General features: G+C 43.0%; 1 protein-coding gene across 1 annotated transcript in view; it reads left to right on the forward strand.

Annotated features, from left to right (window-relative positions):
* dhx15 (DEAH (Asp-Glu-Ala-His) box helicase 15) overlaps positions 1-4,872 on the forward strand; it is a 41,367-nt gene extending 36,495 nt beyond the window's left edge. The window contains exons 12-14 of the mRNA XM_017414442.3: positions 514-704; positions 2,582-2,751; positions 4,374-4,872. Coding sequence (XP_017269931.1) covers positions 514-704; positions 2,582-2,751; positions 4,374-4,491 — 479 coding nt within the window. The 3' untranslated portion in view covers positions 4,492-4,872. The remainder of the gene's footprint in view (positions 1-513; positions 705-2,581; positions 2,752-4,373) is intronic.
* The last annotated feature ends 9,452 nt before the right edge of the window (positions 4,873-14,324 follow it).

Below are 14,324 nucleotides of genomic sequence, written 5' to 3' on the forward strand. Positions count from 1 at the left end.
AAAAAAACTTCAAAAACCCTCCACAGAAATAAATTTCACTTGTCTGAATTTTTTATGTACAGATATGCATCTTTTATTGGTTTAAAATAAAAAAAATAAAATAAGAAAAGTCTAGTTATTTCCATGCAGTGTCCAGAAAGAGGTGTTGTTCAGCTTGTAGGGCACCACAACTGCTTCCACCCACCTCCATCATCATCATCATATGAAATTACTTTTTGTCACAACTAAAAATAGTGGCTGGTAAAATATTTGACTGGTTGGTAAAACATTTTTAGTTCATAATAACATCAAAAGATTTTAAAAATCTGGAGAAATCTTTGTGTAGAACTTAAAACAAACCAAAAAAAAACCTTCAAAAAAAATAACAATTTCTTAGTTTCAGCGTTTCATATGTTTACCCTAAAATATGGGAAATGAGCGTTGAAAATCCTTGCGTTCTGTTTTTAATTACGTTTCGCTCAGCTGTCGATGTGTCCAAGTTTAAACCCGAGCTGCTCCTCTTGTCTCACGCAGACCACGAGTCCACGCAGTGGTGCTACGACAACTTTGTCAACTACCGCTCGCTGATGTCTGCGGACAACGTTCGGCAGCAGCTGTCGAGGATCATGGACCGGTTCGACCTGCCGAGGAGCAGCGTAGACTTCAGCAGCCGGGACTATTACCTGAACATCCGGCGAGCGCTGGTCACCGGCTTCTTCATGCAGGTCTCTGACCCGGGGTCTCTCTGGGTCTCTTAAAGTGCCAGTGGGGTTTTTAAGCAGTGCCACTGTTTTGAAGTGATGTTTTGTTTTTTCTCCTAGTTTTTGCATTTTTATGATTGTTTAAATTGTTCAAACTGGTCGTCCTTTTATTGCATTTGTGACTCGTGCAGGTCGTGGTGTGCAAACTGTAGACTTTCGCCCAGGTCCCCCTTTTGCAAATGATGTCTTGACCTCAAAGGGGTTTTAAATCTGGTTAAATAAAGGAAACAAAAGCAGTGGTTTCTAAACCTTTCAGCTTCCAACCAACAAAATAGAAGTTGTAGAGATTTGTGACAAACAGCCTCTTCAAGTTAAAAAGCCTCTAGTTAAAAAATCCTAATGGCAATTGTTTTTGAAATTCAAATCTACATGATTTCTGTAGATCTTCTTAAGACCCCCTTTTTGGTGTTTTATTGCCCACTGTAGGGTCCAGACTCCCAACTTTGGGAACCACTGTCTTAAAGGATGGTTCAGATTTTTTTTTAAATGGGGTTCTTTGCAAAGGTTTTAATCAGTTAATATCTTCCCTGTTATAGACAGCATATTTGAACAGCCTCAGTCTAGAGGAACAGAGTTTAATTCAGGCCAGATTGACGAGCTAACGGCTGATCTGAGCGGAGCCGAGACCAAAGTGGACTGCTACTGTTTTAAAACAACTCCAGTCCTAATGAGTTTATGAAAGTTTATGCAAATGCTATTTTTATTAACCTTCACACCATCATCAGTTTGCATTACAGTTATTTCAGCACATTTAAAAAAAACTACATTTAAAGGCACAATGTTCTTCTAATTAAGATCAGAACAATATTGAATCATAAAAAAGCAGATAACACTCATCAGAATTGTTAGCACTACTACTACTACTACTACTACTACTACTACTACTACTACTACAGAATTTGGTTTAACTTAAGTAACTTTAAAAGCTTTAAAATTTTAAATTAAGTTTCCAGCAGTCCCCTTAGTTCTTGTCCACGCTTGAATTTGCCGTTAGCCCGTCAAACCAAAGCCGCTCGAAGAGCTATCTACAACAGGTAAGATGTTAATTGTTCATAACCTTTTCACAGAGCCCCACTTCATAACATCTGAACAATTTTTTTAATCCCAGCGTTTATTATTTACATGCTTAAAATCGCTTTTTAGCATCTCCGTCAACTATTTTTTTATTTGTTCTTTGTTTTTCGTCCACTCCTCACTCCTGACTTAATTCAGTCACGATTAATCTGAGATCTATTGTATTTGCAGAACCATTTTCTACCCACTGAAAATGGAGTATACACACACACACACACACACACACACACACACACACACACACACGCACACTCACAAACAGTGCTGTTTTGTTTTAAACACATAGCGAGAAATCAGATTAATTTGTCTCTCGCTCAGGGAAACAAATGGTAGTTTTGTAAAAAGCCATTTTCAGGGCCACCTGAAACAAGCAGCTTGACAAGTTGAATTATGGCGTTAATATTGAAATATTTGTCAACATTAACCTTTATCTCGGAGACAAATTTGCAGCTCGTGTTCAAGCGTTCCCAGTGTTTGGTATCACGTCTTTGTTTGGAAAGTACTTTATTGAGACTGATTGCCTTGTTTAATCACGGCCATCGCCGCCACCGCTCCGCCGAGTGTCTGCAGATTAAAGGGAGGAAAATCACTCACCGGCCACTTAGAAATTTGTCTGGAGTACGGCGTTTTCATCACAGTTTTTTTTATGATTCTCAGATTTGCGTATTAAAAAATTAGCACGTTTAATCAAGCGCCAATAGAGGGCATGGTTTTGTTCCGTTTGTTCCTGACCTCCTCCTTTCTGTTTTTTTTTTCTGTACAAACAGGTCGCTCACCTGGAGCGCACCGGCCACTACCTGACCGTGAAGGACAACCAGGTGGTCCAGCTGCACCCCTCCACCGTGCTGGACCACAAACCCGAGTGGGTGCTCTACAACGAGTTTGTGCTCACCACCAAGAACTACATCCGAACGTGCACGGACGTCAAGCCGGAGTGGTACGTGTGAAAGACGAGCAGAATGCCAGAGCAGATCGTTTTTATTTAAAAGATTTAAAGGTTTTATTCTAAGCTTGTTGATGCGTCAAGCCTGTGGAAGAAATGCTGTTTTTCTCGAAGTTTGAGGAGCTAAAACCACAGAAATGTAGATTTTATAAATAATATGGCTTCAGAAACAGAGTCACACTTTCGGAGGCGGTTTTGCCGATTTCAATTTCTCTCTCAAAACCCTAATTAGTAGAAAACTTTCCGTTCTAATTTCTAGTTAAGTAAAATATTTGTACATAATGATATATGTATATTTTTTTAATATTATCTCGCTGGGCTGTGACTGTAGGAGATTATTTGGTGACTTTGGTGATTTGTGCAACCAATGTTTGAAAATCAAGGCTTAACGTTGAGTTGAAAACTGTATTCTAGGCTGCACACATTATTTCATTGCCCACCATTGCCTGCTTGGATGTTTTCCGTTGGAGGAAAGTTCCTGTGCAGGCATCAGATTACATCTAAATTTATGTAAACTAAATTGAGACGCCCCTGACATGTCTGTGACTCTTTTACATGAAATAGAAATTTTTTTTGGACATGCTCAAAATTCAAGCAACAAGCCTCTGCCACTCAAGTGAGAAGTGAAGCCCCCTCCAGGGCACGTTTGGAGACATTTTGGAGACTCCCTCACGGATGCCGTTTCCCAACGAGGCGCCAACGGTTGCAGCCCCTGGATTCCAAGTGAAAATTTGCGTATTTTCTCACAGTTTTTATGCCAGCAGTTGCAACTACATACCGCCGTTAGTAGCTTCTAACACCTTTTTGTGCTTCCTCTGACTTGTTTTTCCACCTTACAGACAGAACATACGGCTACCTGAGTCTTCTTCACTCAGTGAAAACCTCCACACCGTAATGAGCTGGAGCTAAGCTGGCTTATGGTGCCGTCTCACTGGGCTCTGGCTGTTGCCGAATAGTTGGCAACTCAAAATTGACTAATTTTAGCGAGAAAATGGGCCAATTTTTTTGGGAAAAATCCGGGCTTTTTTTCCACCTCGCCTCGGCCCAATTTATAACCATCTTGTCAGTCGCTCTTGTCAGAGCTTGCGCTCCTGAAGCAGGCTGGAGACGCTTGCGACAAAATCGAGACGGGTTCGAGGCACCTGCGATGAATCTATGACTATTCTGAGAGAAACTTTTTGGCGCACAAACTTTCTAAACATGCTCTGTCACGAATGCAGTTTGCTGAGTAGTCGCCAGTAGTCACAGACTGGTGAGATACTAGTTAAAGATTGTTTACTAACTGGGGGAAAAAAAATCTGGTATTTGAGTGCTGGATCGGCTGATCAAGCGGAAAAAATCGGTCGATTCCGGTCACCAAGCAATCAGCCGACGCATCCGTAATAACCTCAGCAACTTAAAGACGGCAGCCACGCCGGCGAAAGGTGCAATCAGCCAAACCGCGGCGGCTCCCGTAGCCTTGTTCCCCCTTCCCCCCTGGCGACCTCGTACAATTATGTACCAAATTTGTTGTGCTTGCTCCGGCAGTCACCCCGTGAATATGGAAGAGCGCCTTCCTCCCACAAGTAAACACCGGAGACAATTTTGTGACTGTTTACTCGCTTTTTCTCTCCTAGGCTGGTGAAAATTGCCCCGCAGTACTACGAGATGAGTAACTTCCCCCAGTGCGAGGCAAAGAGACAGTTGGAGCGTATTATTGCAAAACTCTCGTCCAAGGAAGGCACTCCGTACTGAGACGATGCAGCAGCATCAGCAGCAGCATCCTCGGCATCTCGACAGAGTTCAGTCTCAACTTTTGTTTTTGGTCCCAGATGCATTTTTTTTATGATTGACGAATTGTCTTTTTGCTTATTTTTTTATTCCGAAACATAAAATGAGTTAAGCACTACTAGAAACGACTGGTTTGTGAATGTTTCAGTCTGAGAGCGTGTAAAGTGAAACGCTCGTTGTAGTCCAGCTGGAGCGGCGTTAATCTCCCCAGAGTTGCTTTTGTTTCAGTGTAATTTGTACAGGATTTCCATCCCTGGCACTAATGTAATATTCTCTTGTCACAGAGATGCTGAGATTGTCACATTTCCTGTCAGCTGTTCAACTTAATAAAAGATGACTTTGTAATAACTGTTTTTTTTTCTCTGTCAACATTCAAATTAAGGCATTATCTGCCGTCAGACCAAACCCTCGAAACGTGCAGGACGTTAAACATCCACCCCCACCTCCAAACTCCGGCTCGTTTTCCCCGAAGTCTCCGGGGGTGGGGAGAATCTTTTTTTACTGGGGTAGTGAGAGGTTGAGAGACAGTTTGGGAAGGGGCGGATGTTTCTGAAGTTCTCCAGTGAGCTGTAGATTCGAAAACATAACCGGGATAAAAGTTATATCACAGTGAAAACACTGCTGTTTGACCAAAACTAGTATGAATTATAAAAGAGCAAGTAAAATAAAAAAAGGATGAGCTACGGTAAACCCAACGGGAGTTTTCTTCTTCTTGACGGAGGTGAAATCTTGCACACCTGGGGCTCGGTCGGGTCCCAGTACCTTTAGACTTGACAGAAAACATGCAAACCTCTTGAAATATATATCCCAACTTGATCATTTTAGTTGACTGTTTTTAATCCCCGCCGCCATGAAACTGTGACAACTATTACTGATTCGTTTTCTACCAGGAGCCGCCACTTTTACCTGATCAAAGTCTGTCTGCAGCCGGACGTGGAGCGTTTCGTGGCTCCTGAGGAAGTGGGCTGAAATTGTAAGTCAGCTTTCACTTATTCTGAAGAAAACATGGTTAAAAGGACAGTTCAAATATGTTGAAGTGGGGTTCAGTGGAAACCTTGTGGACATTTAATATCTTACCTGTTTGTAGATGGCTGTTTAATTCTGACTGGATTAACGAGCTAATGGCTGCAGTTCTCGCAAATGCTAATTTATACCCCTTGTTACGGAGCGCCTAAATCGTAGAATATTCCTACAGGAAGTGCCTCAGGCTGTCTTGGAGGTGCTACATCCAGCTATTGCAATTTACGCCTGCTAGTAATCATAAAATAAAAAAAAAAACAATAACAGTTGTGTAGCTAAATTAGCTGTTAGCTTGCTAATCCGGTCAGAATGAATCTGTTTCTCCAAACTGAGGCTGCTCAAAGAGCTATCTGCTTTTATTTAAAAATTAAAACCACAACTTCAATCTTTTGCCCACCCGTCTTTGGTCAAGATGGTTTTATAGTTTTTTGCAAGTTTGAGAACAGGTGCACTGACAGGCGACACGGTTCCCATTTTAATGTGTTCTCGTCTGCGTCCGAACTTTCCGTGGACTTTAAAGGAACGTCCACGTTACGGGACCAAGTGTGGAGGCAGGAATCGAGCGAGTAATCACTTTCGCAATCTCTGCAGTGTCTGGATGGAGGCAGGAGAGGAAATGCCAGACCTGCTGAGGGACTTTTAAATGAAGCCTGCAGCTCGTGGAATGTGCCACGTCAGGAAGTAAACACGTGCGCCTCGATATCTCTGGACTGTCGGGAGACGCGTTCTGAAGTGCTCGGGAACGCGCGTGCAGAACCACAGAACGAACGGTGCCGGATGAGATGAGTCTTCCTCCAAACAAACAAACAAACAAAAAAAAAAATGAAGCCAATAGAAAAGCCATTAGGTTGAGCTGATCTGGAAATTATACGGGATTGATCCTGAGGTAAGAACAGTTTTTCATGCTCGATACTTCTGATTGATTTCTGCTGCCATAATTACAAATGAAAATCATTATGTTTCTAAGTTTGTTTGGTTTTTTTTTGTCTTATGTATGGCCTCATATTTCCTGTGTGTGGTCCTTATGTGTTCATGCATGAACATCTTAGTGTATGCCTAATAAAACTGAATATTTAACATAACTGGAATGAGGTTTGGATTTGTTTCTTCAAAGCTAAAGTGCAAAACTTTAAACCAGGACATTTAAAAAAAAAAAAAATCTTGCTTTTAAGAACAGATTTTCCTGTAACTCTTTAAAGCAGGGGTGTCCAAACCTGGTCCTCGAGGGCCACCATCCTGCATGTTTTACTTGTTTCTCTGCTCCAACACACCTGATTCAGTGGTTAAATCACCTCTTCATGTTCTGCAGAAGTCTGTTAATCACCCATTGATTCAAATCAGGTGTGTTGGAGCAGAGGAAACAAGGAAAACCTGCAGGATGGTGGCCCTCGAGGACCAAATTTGGACACCCCTGCTTTAAAGTATTCTTAATCAGTAGTTCTTTAGGCTGACAGAAAGTGACAATTCTGACTAAAGAAAGTGTTTTGAGCCAAAAAAACAACAACTTTACAGCAGATTTTACGTCTTTAAGAAACAGGAAAGAAATAACTTGACACAGGGCTTAAGAGCGAAATCATGCAGACGGTCATATATTGAATGTCAGGCTTTCAGCTGTAGAAATCACCTTATTGGGGCTAACATACTATTGTGCATCAAACTGTTGGTCTTTTTCATAATTTAAATTAAAAACTTGAAAACTAACTGTATTTCTGTGACTGTTTGCAAGTAAAAAAATACAACCCTGATTTTAAAAAAAGTTAAGGACGTTGTGCAAAAAGTAAATAAAAACAGAATGCAATGGTTGAGGAATCACACAAACCCATATTTTATTCACAATGAATCATATCAGATGTTTAAACTGAGAAATTTAACCATTTGTTTCATAAGATAAGGTTAATTTTGAATTTGATGGCAGCAGTATATTTCAATAAACGCAGAGACAGAACCATGTTTATCACTGTGCAGCGTCCCCTCTTCTTTTAACAACAGTCTGTAAAACGTTTAGGAGCTGAGGAGAGCAGCTGCTGGAGGTTTTAGAGGGAAATGTTGTCCCGTTCTGGTCTGATGGAGGATTCCAGATGTTCAACAGTCCTGGTCTTCTTTGCTGAAATTTTGGTTTCATGATTAGTCAAATGTTTTTAATTTGGGCTCTTTTCCTACAAACAGATGCAGTCTGGGGTTTAACAAAGTCTTGCTGAAATACGCAAGGCCTTCCCTGAAAAAGATGTTGTCTGAATGGGAGCTGTTTTAAAACCTGTTTATACTTTTCTGCACTGATGGTACCTTTCTACAAGTGTGGGCCTATTGCCAGAGGCACTAATGCACCCCCATACCATTAGAGAGGCAGGCTTTTAAACTGTGCACTGACAGGCCGGATGGTTCCTCGCCTCTTTAGTACGAAGGACGCGGCATCCATAGTTTCCAAAAAGAATTTCAAATTTCCTTTTGTCTGACTGCAGAACAGTTTTCCACTTCGCCTCAGTCCATTTTAAATTAAATTTCTGGATCTTGTTCACATGTGGCTTTTTTTTTTTGCATGATAGAGCTTTAACCAGCACGTACGGATGGCATGGCTTACTGTGTTTATAGATAATTATCAGTGAAAGTGTACCTGACCCCCTGCAGGGATGTCCAGAACAGAATGCAGCGCCGCCTGAGGGAGGGCCTGAAGATCTTGAGCAACCGATATTGACTTTTCAGCCTTGTCCTTTGAGCTCAGAGATTTCCTACTTAAATAAATAAACACCAGCCCAGCTACAATCTTCCCTCTTTCCAAGTGAAATGTCCTCATTATAGTTTTAATGGACAAAACAACAACCACACGGTACTAGTGTGTGTAAGTATCAAAAGCGTCTAAAAATAGTCCGAAAAGACTCCAGCTCCTCGAAAGCAAATAAACAAAGAGTGATGACGTGAGGTTTCTCCATGCTTCTGCATGGAAAGCTGAAAAGTTACCTGAAGCAAAGTTTGTGAAGTTGTGATTACGCTGTAACTCTGACCCCGCATCTGTTACCCATCCGCGCCGCCGTCCCTGGCTGTAGATGGGCAGCATTTTACATGGCTTCTCTCGACAGTAACTCACCCAAAGTAGCAAACACAAACAAAAAGCCCGGCAGGTACTGTTCAGCGTCATTCCAAGCAGCGTGAATCACCACCTCGCTGCGGCTCAATCTCCAGTACCACCCACGGAGTCCTGGATGGTGCCTCATCATCATTTGAGACTGTGGGGTAGAGAAGTTTATTGCACAACAACCTCAGCGTTTCAGGAAATCCACCCGCCCACCCGGTCCTCTCCTCATCCCACGCTGATCTTCTTCCTCCTCCTCCCCCACATCCCCCCACCCTAACAGCGCCGAGACAGGTGTCTTATCTCCATCGCGCAGCACAAGCACAGCCAATCTTCCAGGAAAGATGGTGACTGGAATGTGACAAATCCATCTGTCCCGGTTTGAATTTGTATGCTAATTTGAAGTAATAGCCCCTTTGGTGACAGTGCAAGGGAACAATTCAATCACGCCATCTATGACAGTTGCGTCCCAGCCTTCCCTGTGATATGGGAGTGTACGCACGTACCGCTGGGTTAGGCTTGATAGATTGCTTATGTAGGTGAGATGTGGCATGTAGACTGCATGTTTAAAAAAAAAAAAGGGGGGGAGCTGCTTGTTTGAAATGAATCACGAGAATGTTGAAGACACCTGTGCAGAAATGTGCCACGACCGGGGTTCGTACAAAGAGAAGGGGAGACCATATTTGATTTGAAACCTGTCAGGTTTTGTTTTTCTTGGTCTTTGTTGGTTTCATTTTTGTGCTGTCTCTTTTTCAAGTATTTTTCTATTCACTTCTCCTCAGTCTATCTCTTGTCCGCCTGCCATGCCCATCTACACCTGCCCCAAGCCTTGCAATCATCTCACCTGTGCCCACTTCCCCTAGTTGCCTCCTGCCTTTAAAACCTGGTCATCTCCTCCACTTACTCGCTGGTTCGTTGTCTATTGCTGTCTATTGTCACTTGGTCTAGTTTCCCTGATGTCTGGTTCTGCTTATCTCCCGCCCATATCTGTTCAGGTTCTGTATTTGTTTGGTTTGCGTTTTCTTCTTGCTGCCACGTCAGCTTTTGTTTTTGGTTTTCTTTTCTTTTAATAAATTAGTTTATTTTCCAGAATGAGTCTGCACTCTGGGTTCGCCTCCTTCACCCCACACCATGACAAAACCCCTATTGATTTCCCCAACAGCTCCTGCGGTTTGGCCCTAAACTCCCTCATGAGATATGCGCGAACTGTAAAAGCATCCCCCACAAAAGGACCACGCCAACACAACGGTGAAGTCGTTGCTCTGAATCGTCTCCGGCTTGTTTGTTTGCTCGATTCAGCGGAAAAGCTTTCAAGTGTCGCTGAATCTGAAGATGAAACGAGCGAAAGTAGCGGCAAAGAAGATCCAGGCAAAAGGAGTAAGAATAGGTGTTCTGTGCAGACGCTCTATAATCTTTAAATTAATCTACAGCGGAGGAAAGATTATGTTTGATGGTGAAAGATACGGCTGAGGAACAAACCGCTCTTCGTTTTGTCCTGAATCTTTTATTTTATTTTTCTCTCTCCCCTGCAGATCTCCTGGTTTCTTTAAAAGCTGATCACATTCCTTCCCTTCATAATATGTTTCATTATATCATGACACGTAATAATCACCACAGCTGTCATCTAACAATCCAAAATCTGGCTAAACCTTTTATTTTGTGGCTCTCAAATGCGCAGAAATGTCATGCATTTTATCACAATTTAACACAGATGACACCTAAAAAGATGAAACGTGATCGCTTGGTCACAATGAGAAACAATCCCTGTCTTTTTTTTTCTTTTTTTCCTCAACACTCTGTGCTTTGGGGATTTCTCTGCAGGAAAAGAGAATATACAGCCCCGGCGTCGACTGACCGCACCTCAAACGGTCGCAGATCATCCACGGCGAACACTTTTGATCAAACGAGAAGGGCGGCGGAGAGAACTGATGCTCGGAGAAAGGCCCGTCCAACTGCACGGCTCCGGTGTCGAGACAAATAGTGCGGTAACGGACAGCTTTCCAAATGAGGCCTGTTAGCAGCGCTTGCGTTGGACAGTTTGCAGAAAATGAAAGATTCTCTGTGCTCAGCACCGCTGCGTGGAGATAAATAAGACTGAACGGGGCAGGAATTGTTCCTGCTAAAGAAAGTCTCCTATTTTTAACCACACTTTACTTGGATTTTAGGTCTGAATGTTACAAATGTATCCTTACATGTATTAATTACACAAAACTGACACAGTGTCCCCTGGGTGCGATCGATGTCGACAGGCCACAGGTAATTATTTGGTCTGAAATTCTTATTATCTGATGTAACCGGAGAGTATATATAAGTCTTAACTGCCTTGTTTGGGGTGTAGCCCACTCCATTCGCTCTCTCTCCTTCTAATTTCAATTTATTAGCGTTCACAACTCTAATCTACTAAACTGGAAATCTGCAGCTCCACCTACATATACAAGCTGGATTAGAGAGGTCCTTCAGTTTATTCAATTGGAACAAATAAGGCAGACTTTGGCCGAATAGGAAGAATCATTTAAAATAACCTGCAAATCTCTTTCTGTCCTACATTAAAGGTACAGATTGTCAAATTCTGAACTGAGACCTTTTTTTTTTTCCTGAAAATTTCGTCCAAATCTATTCGCTCTTAGTTCTTATGGAATCTTGCTAACAGACAGACAAAGAAACAAACACGACAGGAAACATAACCCCGCTGGCGGAGGTACCAGAGGGGTCACCTGCTGGAGCATGGATGAGGTTTTAACACAGGAGTGGCCTGTGACTTTGACCTTTGACCCCGTGACTTTGAAATCAACAAGCATCAACCTTGACCCGTGAGGTGTCCGGATGTGCAGTTTGACGTTCCTACGTTACACGGTTGCAGAGTTAGAGCGCAGGATCACCTTGACCTTTGACCTGCTCACCACCAAAATGCAATCCTTTGTTCCTTGTTCCATGTTGGACGTTTCCTATAAAATTTCATGAAAATCTGTTCATGACTTTTTGAGTAATCTTGTGCAGACAGACAGATGCTACAGACAGACATGACCTCCTTGGTGGAGGGAACAAAAGCTTCATGTTGTTCTTTGAAACAGCAATCGTTTTTGCTTATGTACTTTTGCAGACGACGTGTCGTTGTATATGATAGATGCAGGTACAACACTGTGTGTTTCACTTCAATTTGGGGCTCTTTGATCTCTTTAACTAAGTCAAAATGTCTCTCTGGGGCAGGAAAAAAAGGCAAGGTTGCCCACCTGTGTTTCAGTCTATACCACTCCATTAAAACTCCCCTCTAGAAGAAACCCCTCTACATTTTCCTATTATTCATCCCTTTGGGAGAAAAGTTTGTGTGACATGGGCAGTATAAGGCTGTGTGGATGAAGTCCTCATTTGAGATTTATTCGCGGCATTAAAATCAGGCTTACTGTCGCTTTCTGTCGCTGACTCACGCTTGGTCTTTATTCCACAGAAAGAAAGGATATGCTCCGCATTAGATGCTTCTGATTTGGCCTCCGCGTGGCTGTGTGTCTGTCAGCTGCAGTTGCTGCGCTGGTTTTGTTTTTAAAATCTGTGTTTGGTACGACTTTGTAACGAATGCAGCTACAGGTGAGGTTGACCCAAGAGACTGGTACCATGGTGGGGTAGTAAAAGTTTCATTATCAAGGGAAAAGGACAGCAATGGCTTCTGCCTGTGTTTGGTTTTGATCATGTTAGCAAAATATCTCATGAACAGCTGAACTAATTGTGATGAAACTCTCAGAAATAATTTGTTGGATGTACAGCTATAGCTGATTAATAATTTGGAGTCACCCCAATTCAAGATGGCTGCCAGAGCTATGCAACATTGTCAAACACAAAAGTGGCTATAACTCGGTTGGTTTTACCACTATTTTGATAAAATCTGGTGTGGTAGTAGCTGAGAGTCATTTGCAACACATACTCTGAGAGCTACACAGTTTGCTTAAAACTTTAGTATTAACTGTCGGAGTCAGCCCTGTTTGTCTGTTAGCAAAATATCTCAGGAACAACTGGACGGATTTTAATGAAGCTCTCAGAAATTAATGGTTGGATCTATGGCTACAGCTAATTACCTTTTGGAGTCACCCCAATTCAAGATGGCTGCCACAGCTAAGCAAAACTGGCAAACCCCAACGTGGCAGTAACTTGGCCTGTTTTGTAGATATTGTGATAAAATTTGGTGTGGTAGTAGTTAAGAGTCATTTGCAACACATACTCTAAGAGCTACACAGGGTATGACACCTTTGCTTAAAACATGAGCATTAACTGTTGGAGTCGGCCATGCTTGTCTGTTAGCAAAACATCTCAGGAACAATTGGACGATTTTAATGAAACTCTCATAAATGAATCATTGGATGTATAGCTATACGTCGGGAGTGTCAAAGTGGGTGATAAAATCTGGTGTGGTAGTAACTGAGAGTCATTCAAGGCTGGACCAAAGCAGCTACAACTCCATCCGTTCTCAACAGAAGCTAAATTTATTTTTATTTTTTCAATGGCGGGCGATATGCATTCCTTCAAAGAACGCTAGGCCTTTAATTCATCTCGTCGTCGCGCGCTTCTGACCCTCAGCCGACACCTGAAGGCGTCATGTGTTTTGGGGCGCACCGCACCTGAACGCATCCCACGCTGTTTTATTTATTTTATTTTTGGAGACGGTCACGTGACCGGGGAAGCGGCAGCCCCACATACCGCCGCTGCTCGCTTTGAACAGAGAGGAAGGAGCGAGCGGGACAGAGGCGGGCTGGAAGAGACGACCACCCCCACCTCCACCACCGACACCACCACCACCACGGCGAGGGAAGACTTACAGAAACAATAAAATAATAAAAAAAATAAACAAACAGTTTGCAGAAGTCCTCCTCGTCCTCCTCCCGGCAGACGCGGCTGGCTCACCATGGACGGTTATGGCAGGACCGAAGATGAGCTGTTCTCCTCCTGCCTCCTCAACCTCACCTGGGAGGCTTGCTACGAGCAGGTAGGGCGCGACTCCCCCCCCCTTTCTGTCTCCCCCTTCTCTTTCGCCCGAAACGACGCGAGCCGGAGAAGTTTGGAGCGAGGCAGGGCGCAGGTGCAACTCCAACCAAGTTGATTGCTGTTGATGAAACGTGTTTATTTTTTGATATATTTTTATTTATTTATTTATTATTCTTAATTTATGACCTCGCGGGGGGCTGAGGTGTTAACCAGAGCGGTCAAAAAACGAGCCTGAAAAGCTCCCCATGCATGAGAACCAAAACCTGCTGTTTCCGTGGAGGCTCGGAGAGGGGTCACGTCAGGGCAGCGCGTGCTCTGAGTGATGCTGTTTAACAAGGACATCAATACACCCAGCTCCACTCAGAGCCGAGACCCGAGACCCGAGACCCGAGTCAGGGCTGTGCAAAAGTCTTCGGCCTCCCCCCCTCATCAGAGCAGACTCCTATTGCTCCCAAGCAGTCAGGCTTTCAGAGTGATCTCCATCAGCAGTTCGTCAGGCACCCTTAAGTTTAAATGAACCTAAATGAACTTTCATATGAGACAAAGATCGTGGCTGAAAGTTCTGAAAGTCTGTAAATTCAAGGGCTGTGAAACTCAATAATTTGGGGGACAATTAACGTCCTGATTTAAACAGTCTGAAAAGTTGCCATGTATAGAAATTGGCCCCAATTTCTGCACATGGGAAGTGATCAGCTAGATGACAGATGGAATTCTGGGTACTTCCCCCCCCCCCCCCCCC

Source organism: Kryptolebias marmoratus, linkage group LG7 (assembly GCF_001649575.2).
Source record: "Kryptolebias marmoratus isolate JLee-2015 linkage group LG7, ASM164957v2, whole genome shotgun sequence".
Lineage (NCBI taxonomy): Eukaryota > Metazoa > Chordata > Actinopteri > Cyprinodontiformes > Rivulidae > Kryptolebias > Kryptolebias marmoratus.